The sequence below is a fragment of the Trachymyrmex cornetzi genome, unplaced genomic scaffold (genome assembly GCF_001594075.2).
Source record: "Trachymyrmex cornetzi isolate Tcor2-1 unplaced genomic scaffold, Tcor1.1 scaffold262, whole genome shotgun sequence".
In the NCBI taxonomy this organism is placed as follows: domain Eukaryota; kingdom Metazoa; phylum Arthropoda; class Insecta; order Hymenoptera; family Formicidae; genus Trachymyrmex; species Trachymyrmex cornetzi.
Window position 1 is genome coordinate 166,201 of NW_017297292.1, and position 16,827 is coordinate 183,027.

The window sequence follows — 16,827 nt, forward strand, 5'->3', positions numbered from 1 at the left end:
AATACTAACTTTCATTCAACAAGATTTGATTTTGTAATAAAAAATTTTTAATATAAAAAAGTGTAAAAATTATGTTGTATTATTGTTTTTAAAAAAATAACTATAGCATTTAAACTTATAGTTTACATGAAGACCGCAGCTACTACCACATTATAGTAATTTTAAATATAAAATTTTCTCCGTGTACGGTTTAATGTAAATTTGACAGAAGCACTTAACATAGTTTTAATATGATACGATGTACCCGTGATTAAGATTAACAATTTAATCGAACATATAAACATATCGGAGAAAAAAAAACATATAATAATAAATGGCTTTGAAAATATTTATCTGAGATTCTTGTGGTAAAAAAAATAACCTTCTCTTTGAAATAACAAGCCGGATGGAGAGAGCGGTGAGGTCAAGTTAAAAAAAGTTGGTGAGGACTCTGTCCCTTTTATGGCGGCATTAGAGGAAAAATCAACGGCTATGTTGGCACGTCTGGCCTTCTTCGCGGCGATTTGTTTCACTTTGCGGGCGGGCTTCCACTCTCGTTCTACTTCCGACTCTCTTTCGGTCTCCGTTTAATCTTCTCGAGTCAAGTCGGATCCTACCATTAGTTCGCGTAGTCCATGTACTTTTCTTTTGGATCCGCGTTTCGCTGGCGACCCGATACGAAGTTTCGAAAGGCCGAAGGGATAAACGACCGACGAAGTTTCTAAAGGGTGGTAAAACTATTTTGTGTAACATCCAAACCGTACTTATTGTTCTCTTTATTGAGCGGCGATAACTGTGAGTGGCTAAGACATCAAAATGTATCAATGAAAACAGATACATTATGTCTCTGTTTATAATTATGTGTGTACACAAGCATGATATTATATAAATTTATATAAATATATATATAAATTTGTATTATGCATATACAATATTAAATAAAACAATTATTATTTTTATAATTGACATACATTATTATTATCTTGCAAGTGATGAGCGAGTTGACTTTGGATTGGAATTATAAATTTGCGTAAGGTTTAATCGTTTCTAGAATACGCAAATACCTCAGATAAGAATCTCGATGAGATTTTGTACGATATTTGCGCATATATATTTACGCGATTCAACGTGATTGATTACAAAAAAAGGAGGGAGCGTTCCTGTGCATTCACACACAGACATTCGACACAGGTACCAATCCGGAGCGTAAACAATTCAAGTAAACAATTCTTGCGAGCCACGAGTAATTTTCGAAAGTGGAGTTCCTTCCTGTTCTCGCGTCGTATTTCCTTTGCACAAACGTCGTCGGAGTACAGCTCGCCGTGCAAACTCGGCGATGAGTAAATTCCGTCTTAATATCGTGACCTACAATCGATTGGCTTATAAGGTCGAATCGAGTTCCGAAACTTTTTTTCCAATAATTTAAGAGCACATTTATTAGGGTTGTAACATTTGGAAACAAATTAATAAGTCATCAGATTAATATATTTGCATCAGATGCAAATGTATTAAACAGATATTCTCGACTGTGCAAACGTATATATTACTCTAATTTCGTTTAACTAAATCATTTAATTAATTTATAGTAGTTGGAAGGTATGGGAGGTGAAATGAAAATAAAATGATAAAAGTCAAGCGACAATATTATAAATAATATCGCGCATTGAAATGAAATGACACGTCGATTATTGTCTCCCCTTTGTTGCTGCATAATATTCACGAGAGAATTCGGAATTACCGAAATTATAATTAATTTTCATTTTAAAGCTACATTATACAAATCAATGCCTATATATAATCTAGAAACGATCATTCCGTGTTGCAATTATGTTTTATTTATTAAGGCTAATTATAGTGGAATGAAAGATTTTTGTTGATATTTCTATCAAGTACGAACTTTTGTTACTGTTGGATTTTTTGTTTTGTAATAATACGTATCAACAAGAAAAATAAGTTGTTTGTTCCGTTTTATTTATTTCAATCATGTTTAGTATAAACAAATAATACATTTCAGTTTATATATTAATTTATAGAACATTAATCCATAACATATATTGCGGATCAAGTATTCTTTATGAAAATGATATCTCTAAAATATACAATACTACTATTGCATAATACATTACAAAAATTTTAAGTTTATATTTCAAATTATTTTTGATAAAAGATCATTAAAAAATGTTATATATGTACATCCTGTGAAAAGACTAAGATTTACTCGTATTAATAATTGATGTAGGCTAGAATTCTATTTAAATATTTATAGGAATAGAATTTTAATGTTAACGTAATCGAAAGATTTATTAAATGCTCGTTTTTATAAAAAAGAAATTGTTTCTTTAACAAGAATATCAGCATGAAAGAAAACCGAAGAGGAGAAAGTAGACTGAGATAATTTTTTCTCTGCGATGTAAAGCCAGTTAGAGTAACATTTAAAATACCTGCGCAACGTTTTCCTGGAGCAGTGCACCGAAAACTTTAAACAAAGATTTATCTTCCGCAGTCGGCCAGGCTCGAAGCAAAAAAGGACTTGAAGAACGCAGTCGCGTAGAAGTTCCGGCGCGCGAGAGAGACTTCCCGTCCGCGAGGGAATTTCGTTTACTAACGTAATTTGCGGTTACTAGTGAAGAGGCCCGTGACTCTCGTTCGCGCTTATGTAGTGCGATCACGATCCGTGGTGTTCGTAATGAGGAGGGAAGGACATACCGTGGATGCATCTTAGCGCGACCAGTTAGTTTCACGGTAGATCATGAATCTGGAAACTAGTCAGACAGTTTACATAAGGCGGCGTTCAAATAGGTCTCCATCCGTGCCCGTACAACACGTCGAAGTTACAAAGAAGTTTCGCAAAATACTTCTTTGTGGTCATTTGAATAGTTCACGAAGGTGATAATTGGCATTGATTTGCAGTATATACGTGAAGTACTCAGCTTTGTTTCAAATTAGGAAAAAACAATGAAAAAATTGTACTGGCTCCAGTAACAGATATTGCTCCATATCGTCGTCCTTATCATTTTTATAAATTATTTGTTACAGATAATTAAACAATAGTAATTCTCTTACGTTGCTATTTTTTTTAATGAAGCTATGACATTTTTTTGTAAATGTTCTTCTTGTTTCAATGTTGTCACGGAGTCATTTATAATAGGCGTAAGATAGTAGAAGATTATTGAGTATTGAATGTATCTAGAAATGATAAAAATGCAAATGGTGAAAACAGTGTGATTGAAAAATTGTCTTAATTTTGTTATGAAGCTGAATTTTACATTTGAACAATGGTTTAAAAATTAGAATTTAATTATACAATCATAATTTTATAGATAATGTTTTTCGCAATAAATTATTTACAGTTTTAAGATACTTATTAACATCATATTATTGACATCTTTCTACGATGCATATATTTGCATCAATAATATTAAATTGCTTGTCAATTTAATTTGTACTATTACTATTTCAACTTTGGTTTATGTTTCAACTTGAAACTTTCAAGACCAAACAAATAATCGCACACTTTGCTTGAACTGGAAATTGTATAAATTCACAAGAAATATTAATATATGCATGAAGAACCGCTTTGATCGAAGATGACATTTTTCATTCGTATGTGCATAATCTTATATATTTTGTATATTACATCAAGATTTATTGACACAAACAAAATGTTTTTCTAAACTTCAATTACTCATAATTTTTTAAAAGTTAAAAAAAGTGAAAAATGTTATATAAAATATTCCGGATAACATTTTTTTTTAGAAAGGATTATAGCTTTGAATATTTTATCTCGTGCTAAACTCATCAGTTCTTCAAATTTTTCACCAAAGTGTTACCATCAACATATCATCCCTTTTTCCCCTATAATTCACAGAGCATTATTATTTTTTATAGTTGCGGATCTTGTAACCTTATAATTCAACTCCGAAAATATAAAACAGGTAGAAATTACATATCTTGTAACCGTCAGGAAATTACATAGTTTTTTTATGGCAAGCAAATTTTTACAGATTTAAATACTCATCACATGAAAATTCATAAATTACGAAATTTACGATGTTCACAATATTAACGTATTTGCCAGTTATGTAGTCTCTCATCATTGATATACTCAAGTCCTAAAAAAATATGTCGAAATTCCATGTCTACCTATATACCTTATTTATTATTACATTATAAGTATTATTATAGCACATCTATCTTAAAGGCATATTCGACATAATACAATTAATCAGAAGTTTTTAATTCCTTCAGTTAAAAGAGTTATTTATTTATTAAAATCATATGCATGCATTGATAATAATAAAGCATACATATTCGTGAACATATCCTAGGGATAATTAATATATAATCATAATATTAATTACGAAAATATCGCTAATTTTAATTTTAATAAAATAAAGCTGTAAGTATGGAGCAAACATCGATAATTCTTTTGTTTCACTCTTAAAGATGAAAAAATAATAAAAAGCGATACATACGAGAAATTAGTTACTTGGAACTTAATTGATTAGTTTATAAGATCACTCAGTAAATTTTTCTCCTTCAGTTTTTTAATACTTCCTGCACTTCTTTTTCTTTTTTCTTTTATCGTGGTCTTTCTGTTCCATTGAATTTCTACTTCCAAAGAACGCTACCAAAGATTCTTTGATAACTTCGCTCGCTTTTTACCTCCGTTGCATTTTGGAATTTATAAAGGAAATTGTATCTGCGGCAAAGATCGATAAAATAAACATTGTTTGAGCTATATATATATATATATATATATATACCAACAGATTTCAACGCTCGGTAAAATATAAAGTGCAATTGTTTATCGTTTATCTTTTTATTAGAGGCTATAATATAGAGAGACCTATTGAACTGCGAAATAATCTAAACTTCTTTGCCTCTCGATTCGAAGGTTACTGTAGTAGAACTTATTTTAGACGATTTATAATTCCCATAAAAATCAACTTATTTTTTTACATTGTGCATTTTATATTCCTATTTCTTCAAATATTTTTTATGAACTACGTAGCACGTTAAATTATAAATCGTGTCAGTAAAATATCTAACCAGACAATATTTATTTCTTGACAATATTTATTTAAAAGAAAAATGAATATAATGTATAGTTCTTTAAAAATATACGTAATAATTATTATGTAATATAAAACGTATATAAACTATATAGATTTTCTAAATCGATTTAGTCAAATGCGAGAAAATTTTTCATTGGGATTGAATAATTACGCTTAATTCGTTGAAAGGCTTAGAATGAACGCTATATATAATTGCTGTATATATTAAAAAATAAAATCAGTCATTTTACAATGCTCGTCATTTTCAAACAATCGAAATATTCCTAAAATGCTCGTAATAATTTTATTATTACAAAAAAAATCATGCTGCATTTAATAATGATCGTCGCAGCATAAAAGGCAGATGACGCATGATACGTTTTTTCAGGAATGAGATTAGCGTATGGCTATTGACAACGGTGATGTCTGTCATAGGCTATTGTATAGAAATGCAATTAAGCCCATTTATTCGCTAGCTTGAAATGCGATTTATAATGTTTAACGCGGGATATCGTCAATTAACGTTCTACAACGTACACCCAGCAAGTTTACTATTTTCTATGATATTGCATGTTATGGAAAGTGCGTTATCAGGTGTTTACCACGCGACTCTTCCCAGTCGCGTTTGGTGATTTATTGTTCGACCGTGTGCTGAATGTAAATTACACGTGGACACATCCAGAATGGAATATCGACATTTTGCGGACCTTTATTGTATTTTGGCAAGACACGTCTCGTGATTTTTGTGATTTATATATGCGAGAAGAAATTATGTGAGACATACTGACATACAGTATGTGCATAAAATGTATTTTCCAACGGTATACAATATTTGCGCGCGAATAAGTTTTATATCATACATATCGTCTATAAAGGATGTTTTAATTTGTATCTGTGTTTTATAATTTTTTGAAAATGTAATAACATGTTTCCTCATTTAATGGCGACTGAGACAACATGCGATGTTTAGAAGACGCTCTTTATGATATCTTTTAAGCGACGCTTAATGAGATTTTAAAGTGTAAAACTTAAGCTTTAACCCTTAATCAATAAGAAATTGACGAATCATACTTAATTGTTCTCTTCATATTTGATTGATCAATTTTTTACGGCTTAAAGCTTAAAGCTTAAGTTTGACATCTTAAAATCTTATTGTAGAGGCCACCAGTGGCCACTTTAAATATGCACGAAGAATAACTTTCTCACTGCGTAAGAAGATAAAATGTAGCGTGATTTATATCGTAAATGTTGTTTTCTAAAGGTGTTTTAATTTGTTTTTGCATATTATAAGCAACTTTCGGAAATGTAATAATGTTATATCTTTTCAGTGAATTGATGATAACTTTTTTACTGCATAAGAATATAAAATACAGCATGACAATTAATAACTAAATTACTTGTCAGTTTTCAAAAACGACAATTCCATATTATCATTCCGGAGATTCCTTCATTTGTAAATTCATGACGACTTAATCCGTGAACAAATTATCCAACAATTGTTTGAAATTTATTCCTTATGCTTAATCGCATTCTGAAATCTGTACTTACAATTAGGTTATTCTTATTCGAAGACAACGTCGAGTATCTTTATTACTATACTATAAGAATTGTAATTAACATCACTATAGAGAAACGCACATATCGAGAACTTACTGATTCTAAATAATATACAAATATATTATTGATACGATATTTATGATCGGAAATGTTTGATCCTTAATTATACAGCTATATAAAAATTATACCTAAGTTCTAAAGTATCTCGTTTGAAATACAGAATGCAAGTAAATTGATAGAAGAAAAAGTTCAAAGTTCTTTTTACCTTCAATTTAGAATCTCATAGTACCAATAGTACAAAAAGATTGTACTGTTGTTTAAAAATTTTCACTTTGGATCGAAATAATCTGTATTCGGGCGCTATTTGCTATATAACAAATTCTTTTATTGCCATTACGAAATACTTAACATTTCACAAAGTATAAATAAATAGGTACTAAATATTTCATTCCTTGTATTTTAAATTAATTTTGACGAATAAAATATTACCATTCATTAAATTTGCTCATTTAAAAAATAAAATCTGATTTAAATAAAAATAGCTATTTAATTGCTTCACAAGTTTAGTATAACAGTAGTTTAATTAGATTATTCGTCAATTTTGTTAAAAAATATTGTATTCTTTGGAATTTCATCGACTTTATAGCTGTTTCTGTATATCGGTTTTCCGGCTAGTTTGTGCTCTTCACGGGAGGACGGAAAGTAATTTGAAGCAAACAATACCTCGCTTCTATAGGCTGTCTAACAAATTGAATTTTGAATATTACGTCTATTTGCCGAATGCCTATCGTGATACGCTTTCACTGCAATACGTGGTAATCATTTAGCGTATGACGAGGATTGTGTAAGGGCTGAGACAAGAGAACAGAATGCCGATGCATTCTCGAAATCCGTTTGTATCCGGTTCCACGAGAACAATAACGTGATTCAATCTTTACAATGCAAAAATTTAGAGACAAAAAGATATTTATTTACATTTAATTTATATTGCTAATTTATATTCGTTATTGTTAATAAATGTTTAAAATATAAGATATGTTATAAGATATAAAATATATTAGCAGCGTATATCTTACGTCTTATAATGTATGTTATTTAAATATTTGCATCATACATCTAAATATTTGTTAACAATGGATATAAATATGTATTAAGTATACATTTTACCATATCTTAATTTCCATGTTTATTACCTAAAAATGAAGATACTTTTTTATAGAATAAAGAGATTTTTAATTTATAAATCGTTATTTACAATTTGTTCATTCATTTAATCAAATTATTTTGTAATAATAATCTGTCTTAACTTATGCTATAGAAGATTATATAAAAATACAGACAGTAAATTATATGGTGCATTTTCGCAAGACTATTTCTTTGGTCGGACGATTTTGCTCGGAAATTGATCAATTAACAATCCAATGTCGCTGATTACAATCAGCTGCACATTTCCTCAGAAGAAATAATAATTTCCTCCAAAGAAAATTCAATTCGCTAATTGTACAATTGACCAGCTCAGTGAATTTTCGCAACTTTAAGGCCACTTCGTAATATTGAAAGATTTTTATGATAACGACTGTGTTATGAAACTAGTCGTAAAACTAGACAAAAGTGATTCACTAAGAAGAACTGAGGAAAACGAAAATGTTAGGATACTTAACTAATCTTTTAATGAGTGCAATGTAAATGAGATGTCGATGATTACTCAACCAAGTTAATGGATGTAAAAAAAGGAAGCGAAGTGTCGCATGATGAAAAACGGCTGAGTTCAGTAGGTGACAGTGTCCAGCCTCGTAAGACTAATAATGATCGTAATGATGATCAACGTCTTGTTGACGGTCATTTCGATGGCTGTTAAGCACTTTGGCGTGAAATCCGTCTCTGCCCGCGCGGTACTTCACCGTTCTAATATTACCGTCTGGTTCCTTTACGGTGTACTCCCCGAACACGTCCGAGCCTGCAAAACATCGACGTACGAGTTATTTGTCTTGCGTTGCCTCACGCAAAGCTGACACATTCGGACATGCGTTATCGCTCCTTTTTATGAAGACGAATTGAGTTTTAGATAAAGGCGACAAACTATTAAACTAAATTTTTGCTCTTTTTAGAAATTTATACCCGAATCATTGATGATTTTTTTATACGATAATATAAGAAGGTTTAAATAATTATAATAAAAAAGAAATAACCTACTAAAATGGATTATTTCGATTAAATTTATGTTATTAAAAAGTACGTGAACTGATGGAAGTTCTTTCATATGTTCAGAAAATACTTTATGTGTATGAATTTTTTATTTAATTAAAAAATTATAAAAAGATTCATTAATCAAGATAATAATCTCATGTTTATATGTTTCGTTTGTTGAATTCATTCATATACAGATAAATTCGAAATTAATAAATGCGAAAACTAAAGATATATTGTATAAATAATTTTGCTTACGTGATTGATGATTCATAATAAATTTATTATGATTCTATTACTTCGTGAATGGATTTTATGTAGTACAAGCGAATGTATGTAGTATAGTTTAAATGTAGAAACATGCCGCTCATCAAACATTGAATAAAGAAAATTATTTAAACGAGATTATTTTATCAAATGTAATAATTGATTAACTGCAATTTAATTTGACATTTTTACGTATGCGCGCGTTTAATCTACACAATTGTGGATTTCCGCTAATGCACCATCAAAACATAAATTTCTGACAACCTATTTCAGCGATAGCTTTAATGCATTGTTAAATTTAGATCATATTCCCGCTTTAAAATATAACGTAAACGAGATTTGTAATTGGCCCTAGTTATTCTAATTAGTTTCGCGTTGGTGAATACCGCGTTTGCAGTTGCTCAGAGACTCTTCTATCAATAGCTGCTATCTAAGCTTTATATGGTTATAAACTTTTCAGCCGGTGCACGTCTGCCTTTGAAGGCGGGAATACTGAAGCGTGGTTTTTTAGCAGTACACTTTTATCCTTCCTAACTTTTCTCTCGGCGCGTTGCTACGAAATCTCTCGCTCCAGTTAAAACTTGACGACGCTCGATGATCTCATTTTTGTATAGAGAAAGTCAGGCCTTGTAAAAATATTATTACGAAATTATGAAAAACGAGACGATTAAAAATGATATGCTTTGATATTATAAAAATTTTCGTTTCATCTTGACATTTGCTGTTTTAAACCAAGTGGCTGAATTGCGATTATTATATACACGACAGACTATAAAACGAAATATATATATATCTCGTTCTTTTATTTTAAAAGTGACACAGCTAAAAAAATTGAATTTTTCAGAAAAGAGAGAAAACAATTTTTCAACTTCACAGAAAATTATTGATTAATCAAATAATATTGATGAAAAAAATATACTTTTAAAAACATGATCAAATGTCATTTATGACATTTTTGTTTCATGATTTTTAAAAAAACCATTCTTTTTGAGTAACGATTTTAATGCTCAACAAAATTATAACAATCCGGAATAATTCATCAAAAGTAATATAACTCGAAATATCACCAACAGTTTATCTTGATTAATTAAAATGACTAAATTTAAAATAACATAATTTCTTCTTCGATTACTAAAACTCTAAAATGTTTCTGTAGAAGACTGTCCTTCTTATTTACAAAAACGATACGGTTTAATTTATTTAAAATGTATTCTTGTAGGACATATTATGTCTCTTTGAAATTCTTAAGAACGACACAAGTGCTGTTTGACGGACAGACTATGAAGTTAAGTTAGTTTACTTTTGATAATTGATAGAGTAATCCTTACCTGACTTATTCATAGTGGCAATTCAAAAATCATATTTTTTGAGTTATATCACTTTTGAAGTAAGGGACTGATATAAACTTTACAAATAATTGTATTTAAAATAAGAATTATAGGAAATCAGAGAAAATTTTCTGTTCTTACATAAGTAATATATATAATCTTTTCTATGTAAAATACATGATATTGAAATTAGGAGCAAATGGCAACACAGGTACGATCGCATTAAAGTTCTCTTTTATTCCTTCAAAATCATTTTTAACATCGGTAAACGGCATTAGTGAAATATTCTTAACACTGCCGATCGTTCGTTCGATGAAGCATATGTAAGTCAAATCAAAAGAATTACTATGCCGCGCTTTTCCATTACGTATTCCAAGAGTAACATTATAAAATTGCTCAAGCAAAGGTCACGTTGCCACTTTTATTCGCACAATCAGTCTGTCCTACGTTCACCCCAGTACATTTGTCAGCTTTTTCTCCCTCGGAGCTCAACATCGCGATTCCGCGTACGTAAGTAGGTTATTCTTATTCTCCCCACTTCGCAGTAGATACGAGATGACAAGAAGGGGATCCTCCTAAAGTACAGGAGATTAATCTCCATTCAAACTACGCAAACCTACCATCTCTGTGCTCCTTTTGACCGTGATAATCGCCCGTATGGTAATCTTCGATCCCATACGAAAAGGCATAATGGGGTTGAGCGACGTAATCTTCATGAAAACCGTCGTCGTCATTCCAACTGACTTCGTGTTCGGTGCCCGTCACAGGACCAAGAAAATGTTGGAAAGAGTGTGCATATCCTTCCGGTTTTGCATCGATCAGAAGTAACGTCGAAAACATCGATGCGAATAGAACGAGCTGAAACATGTTGATCTCATTAATCAAATTGTATAATCCTGTGAATTGAACATATTATAATTTAGAAGACTTTAAAAGAATTTAGTAGACAAAATGCTGAAGCATATTAAGATTTAAATAATAAAAAGAAATTGAAACCAAGAAAGAATACAGCAAGACAAAATCCTTAGAAGGATAAGATCTATAGAAACACAAAGATTCAGTTGCGATAATATGACGGATTGTATTGATTAACAGAAAATAGGAAAGTAAGCGAATTATGTTAAACGGATAAGAGAAAACAGCTGAATAAAGAATCCACAACTCTAATAAAATATAAGAGAAAAAATAAAAGTTAAATTAATTGCTAGAAAAAAAAATATAAACTATACAAAATAAGAAAGATAATAACACAATTTTTTATTAAAGAAAATAAAGAATGTAAAATGTATTTTTTCAATGTTTATATTAAAAATATTTCATAATTAAATTATTATTGGGAGTAAAAAATTAATTAAAATACATTTATATTAAGCAGAACTTATTATTAAAATGCTTGTATTTTTATCTACCATTTCATTTGCATTCATCTACCATTTCATGTTTTACTTTCGGAATGTACATTTTATTATTCATATTTATGAATACATTTCTTGGAAATAGTTTAAAAAATAAATTATTTTTTTGCACTAGTATTTTTTTGAATTTTACAATAGAAAGCGGATATGTTCGGGATATGATTACAGTTAAAATTGGAACCAACAAATCTACTGTTTCAGTCTTATTATATGTTATATAAAGCGTTAATTTTTCACGTTTTTCTTAATTAAAAAATTCTTTAACGTATCAAATTAATTTTTTAAGTGAAAGTCAGAAATTGAAAGTTTTAAGCAAGGATTTGTATAAATAATTGAACAAACAATTAAAGAAATTATGTCTGTAGAATTACAATCATATCCGCTTTCTATTGCACGAAGATCGAAATATGCTGACACATGCGGCCTTAATGACTTTCTGCGAAGAAGTGCTAAAGTTGGCATGCGGTCTGAGAGTGACACGTGAAATAATTGCGCGATATGCACTCACTTCGGAAGTCATGATGCCAATTACTGTCGCAGATCGTGTCTCCTTTCGCGCAAACGCCTGATTGATCCGTGCGATCGGCGATCGTTCCAAAAACTGCACGATTCACCCGGTGCCATTGTCCCTTTTATAGATCTGCTCTTCAAGTTCCCTCTTTGCTTAATTCTTCTTTGGATCCATGCCCGAGAGTTCGGCTAAGCGCTCCCGCGGACGTTGCAAAACACAATTATTCAACCGGTCCGGCCGGCGCAAAAAGTACGACGGTGCTCGCTGAAGCGCGCATCGGCCAATCCCGGACTAATGGAGCTCGCTCGTTGCGGAAGAAGAGCGAAAAAATGGATCGCCGGACTCGTTCGTTTCTTTTGCGCTGCGACACGCGCGTATCGATCAGGATGCCCGGCGATCGATGACATCGAACGCCCGTCACGCGCGACAACGCTCACGTCATGATGCTGGATTTTGTACCGGCACATTGAAAAACTATTCCCCACGGTCCATTTCTCTTAATGCGCGTTCTTCCTTACGCAAGTTCCCGTTTGATATACCCAGGGACTCAATCGACGTAGATGGTGGAACAGTAGAAACGACCGGGACGAAGAAATCCTGCAGATATCGCTTTCGCATCACCGAATAATTCAAGTATTATGCTTTCGTCAGTTTAACAGTACGGGTTAGTCGTAGCAGCTGTATAGAGAAATATTAAGGAATAGAGGGAGTTATAGAATACTATTTTGCTTTCTTCAAATAACTCAATAGATATTCATGTGACGTAACTACTTTTAGTGCAAGTTTTTTAGATAGAGTGATATCTAATTATACTGTAGAATAGAAGTTCTTTGAATGAATGTAATTTTTAAAAAACTGAAGGGGGAAAAATAACAGGAGAGATAAGAATACCACTAGTTAGTACAACTTTATTCGCGGATACACAGTTTGTTACCAAGTTTAGTTTGATCATTTAAAAGCCATATTCAAGGTCTCCAAGCTAGAACGAAGTTACAAAATTAATGCTTCTCAACAAACTTCTCAAAATTACATATAGAGTACACATTTGTCTGTTACTTATAAAACTAAAGTGCAGCTTTTACGACAATGCAGTAAACACTAATGATTCGTTGCCATGTTGTAACTTTCAAGTGGACAGTGAAGAAATTTGACGATTGCCCACAAAATACATCGCAAGCTATATAAGATAGAAATCCTTAAGTGAGAGATAGAACGAAATAGATTATGTATTCGGATAAATTATTCCAAATAAAAATAAGATCTACATATATATATATATATATATATAAACCATTGTTTAATATTTCTTTGATTATAGTTTTATATTCTGTCAAAGCTTATTGAGTATTTTTCAATTTTGATTTGTAAAAACATCCAGTTGTGATTTATTAAATTGGTCCAGATGAATTTCATAAATTCTATTCAATATCAAATAAATCGATCTTTCCTGTGCCCGACATCGGAAAATTCCAACGCGATACTTTACGTCGCGCAGATATAAAATAACAATGTGTTGAAAAAATTTGCAGAACACTTGATACTACTGAGTGGTCCTCGCGTATATTAACAAAAAACGGAAGACTCCATTTGCTCTCTCGTGTACAGGGAGGGATAGTGCAGAACGGAAGGGTGTGTGAAACGAGAGAGAAATGGGGGAAAGGGGAGACGTTGGTACGGGTGTAGGGACGACAAGAGGACAGATTCTGGCACACAATGTGCTGGAGCGGCGGAAGTGCTCGAAGAGGCGCTCAGGTTTTGAGTTATGACACTTTTTGAGTCGAGGAGTCGCATTGTGAATGGCGCATCCGGGTCCAGCGTAATATCCTACCTCGATCTCAGAGCCGGGTGGCGATAAATCTGCCTTAAATAAGATTTGCCGGCGACACTCCGGCGAAATAAAAGGAACGGAGGCGGCAGGCGACGCAGGCTGCAGGATGCCAGCTTGTTACTTCTTCGACTTCAACCCGTTGATGTGCTTCGTTCGCCAGTTCATACCGGAGTTAATGAGTAGCCTAGAGTATTCGTCTTCATCCTAATTGCGAGCGCGCTACAGCAATGGCAGCGGCAACAGCAGTTTCTTCGCCCTCAATTTCTCGTCTACTCTTGATGACTCTTGCCGTATAAAGGAAATGACGAAGTACACCTTCGCTGAGACCCCTTTTTACGAACCTTCGCATTTGAAGTTCATTCGTCTTCGTCGAATAAATTATACAAATAGACAAATGATAATGTAAGCCGTACTAAGAACACGTCATCAAAATTATAATAATTTTAACTGTAACAAATATTTTAATAATTTAAATGCAAATTTTAATGTTTTTTTTTTCGAAAGATTATTGACAATTAATATATATTTTTAATATTTCATAATTAACGTTTATATTATAAATATATTGTAAACTTTTCTCAACAATAACCATTTTCAATAACCATTCTTTAATATCGTGTATTATGAATATTAAAAATATTAAATAAGCTTGCTATTAACATCGCATTTTATAAATTGTAACTTTATATCTTGATTATTATCTTTGTACACGGATAATTTGAACATGATGTCCCAATTATTATTATTTTATTATTCTTGTTATTTTATTATTATAACATAAAAAAACACATTACCGTATTAATCTTAATAGCAGATATTATGTCATACCTATACATTCCGAGAACATACATTCTATGCGGCAATGTTCCATTTTTTATTACATTTATTTTGGTTGACAAATTTTAGTGGGAAAAATGTCAAGGGAAATCATGTTAAAGCGAATTCATTTGGCTGAAAAATACATTTTTCTTTCATCAAGCTTAGTTCACGAGAAGTCCCTCTTATTTTTAATAGCTAATTAGTTTACCACAGCAGTATAGATCTTTTTCTTGAGGAGATTTTTCAGGAAAAATTAATTTCATATTGGTCCAAGAGTCTTTAAAAAAATAATATGGTAGAAGAACAACGTTCTGTATATGAGTCTATTATTTCCTTTCAGTCTGTTCATAACTAGAATGTGTTACAGTAAATTAATTAAGAGTTCATTTCGAAGTAATTAATGCTCGTCGAGTGAAGAAATTCACGATTCTATCTAGCGCATAAAACGAGGAGTTATCATATCATGAGAATACCCGAATAAATGCTGCAGAACGAAAACGACGGCAGTTCTGCGATTGCAAATTATGTATATAGTTTCTCGAGTTTTATAGTCTCTTGGAATTATGAAGTTGCATTATGAAAGTGACGGCAATAAATCAGGCTCAAGATTAAATTGTAGGAAATATGATTTGTTGCTGACGTAAAATAGCGGGGAAACGCGTAAGAGAAATTCCAGTAGTTTACGTCTGAATTTATGTTGACGTATGTGCTTTTTACACGATAATATACATTAATTATTTACTTCGCATATTCATCAATTTTTGTTTGTTCTAAAGGCAACGTCGCGGAAGAATTAGAGTTAGAAAGGTTAAACTTAAGCTTTAATAAATTTAAATTACCTTTTCTTCATCGGTCACTAATATTTTAGTATTTCTTTTAAAATTCTTTTTTTTAGCATAAAATAGACAATAACAAAATATTTTAAAGTATCATATCGGAATAGAAAATTAATAAAGTTAAATCAGGGAAAACAACGAGACACTTTTGCTAATGAAATATTTAATTAATTAAAAAATAATTATAATTTATTACATAAAGTATTGCTACTAATTTATTTTCACGGGAAATGGGATTAAACGCTAACGACAATAAATGTTATTCTGTGCAAGGTGTATAAACGATGTAATTCGGCAATTCCATGACAACCACACGATTAGTAAAGTCTCGCCCACCAACAGCCGCGATAATTGTCATTTCATTTCGCGGACAATTATTGGCGTATCTTCGGTGCGGACATGTCAGCCGCACTCGCGTGTGCAATCCCCAGACAAATTTTGTAATTTCATCGCGCGCGCGCGCATCATATGGGCCATCGAGACCACTCTATGAAATGCAATCCGTGTTTCCGTCTGCATCCTGCGGGACAGGCTCTCACGACACGAGACAGTTCATGCGTGGAAACAGGACAAATTGGTTGGCGCGTACATTAGACGATAAATCACCATATTTCATTTTATTTTACCCTTTCCCATCGGGAAAATCTGTGGATCGTATGCCCGCATTTCCGACTGTCACCTCACCTTCTCGTTTGCTTTGCTAACAGCAAGTCTGCATGCACATTATACAATGATCCAAGGTGACTAGCTTAACCTGTAGTGGCCTCTTTAGGGACTCGATAGTAACGCCATCTTTTTTGCCATTCAACCCCATGACATTGACAAAAAAGTTCTAGCCCTTAAAATAAAAAAGTCAATCAAAAACATGCCGGTCCTCAGAAGGTTAAGGTTAATTAACTATCCCTTTACGAGATGTTTGATTTTATAATATCTTTGATTATAAATTATATCTTTATACCTATATAAATCAATTGTTATCGATAGTATTATTAATTACTAGTGATATGTTCAGTTGTGCGTGAAATGTAATTATATTTATTTCA

General features: G+C 31.8%; 1 protein-coding gene across 1 annotated transcript; it reads right to left on the reverse strand.

The window, feature by feature from the left end:
* Nucleotides 1–8,392: 8,392 nt before the first annotated feature.
* Nucleotides 8,393–12,310, reverse strand: LOC108761753 (larval cuticle protein A3A). Its single transcript, XM_018508466.1, has 3 exons — nt 12,299–12,310; nt 10,996–11,233; nt 8,393–8,550 (listed from the first exon to the last, which is right to left on the reverse strand). The coding sequence occupies exons 1-3, from the start codon at nt 12,308–12,310 to the stop codon at nt 8,393–8,395; spliced, it is 408 nt and encodes a 135-aa protein (XP_018363968.1).
* Nucleotides 12,311–16,827: the final 4,517 nt, after the last annotated feature.

Bases quoted from the DNA above. Each gene is read 5' to 3' on its own strand.
- LOC108761753 (XM_018508466.1), bottom strand. The intron at 8,551-10,995 runs GTAGGTTTGCGT...GATGTTTTGCAG, and splicing joins TCAAAAGGAGCACAGAGATG to GCTCGGACGTGTTCGGGGAG.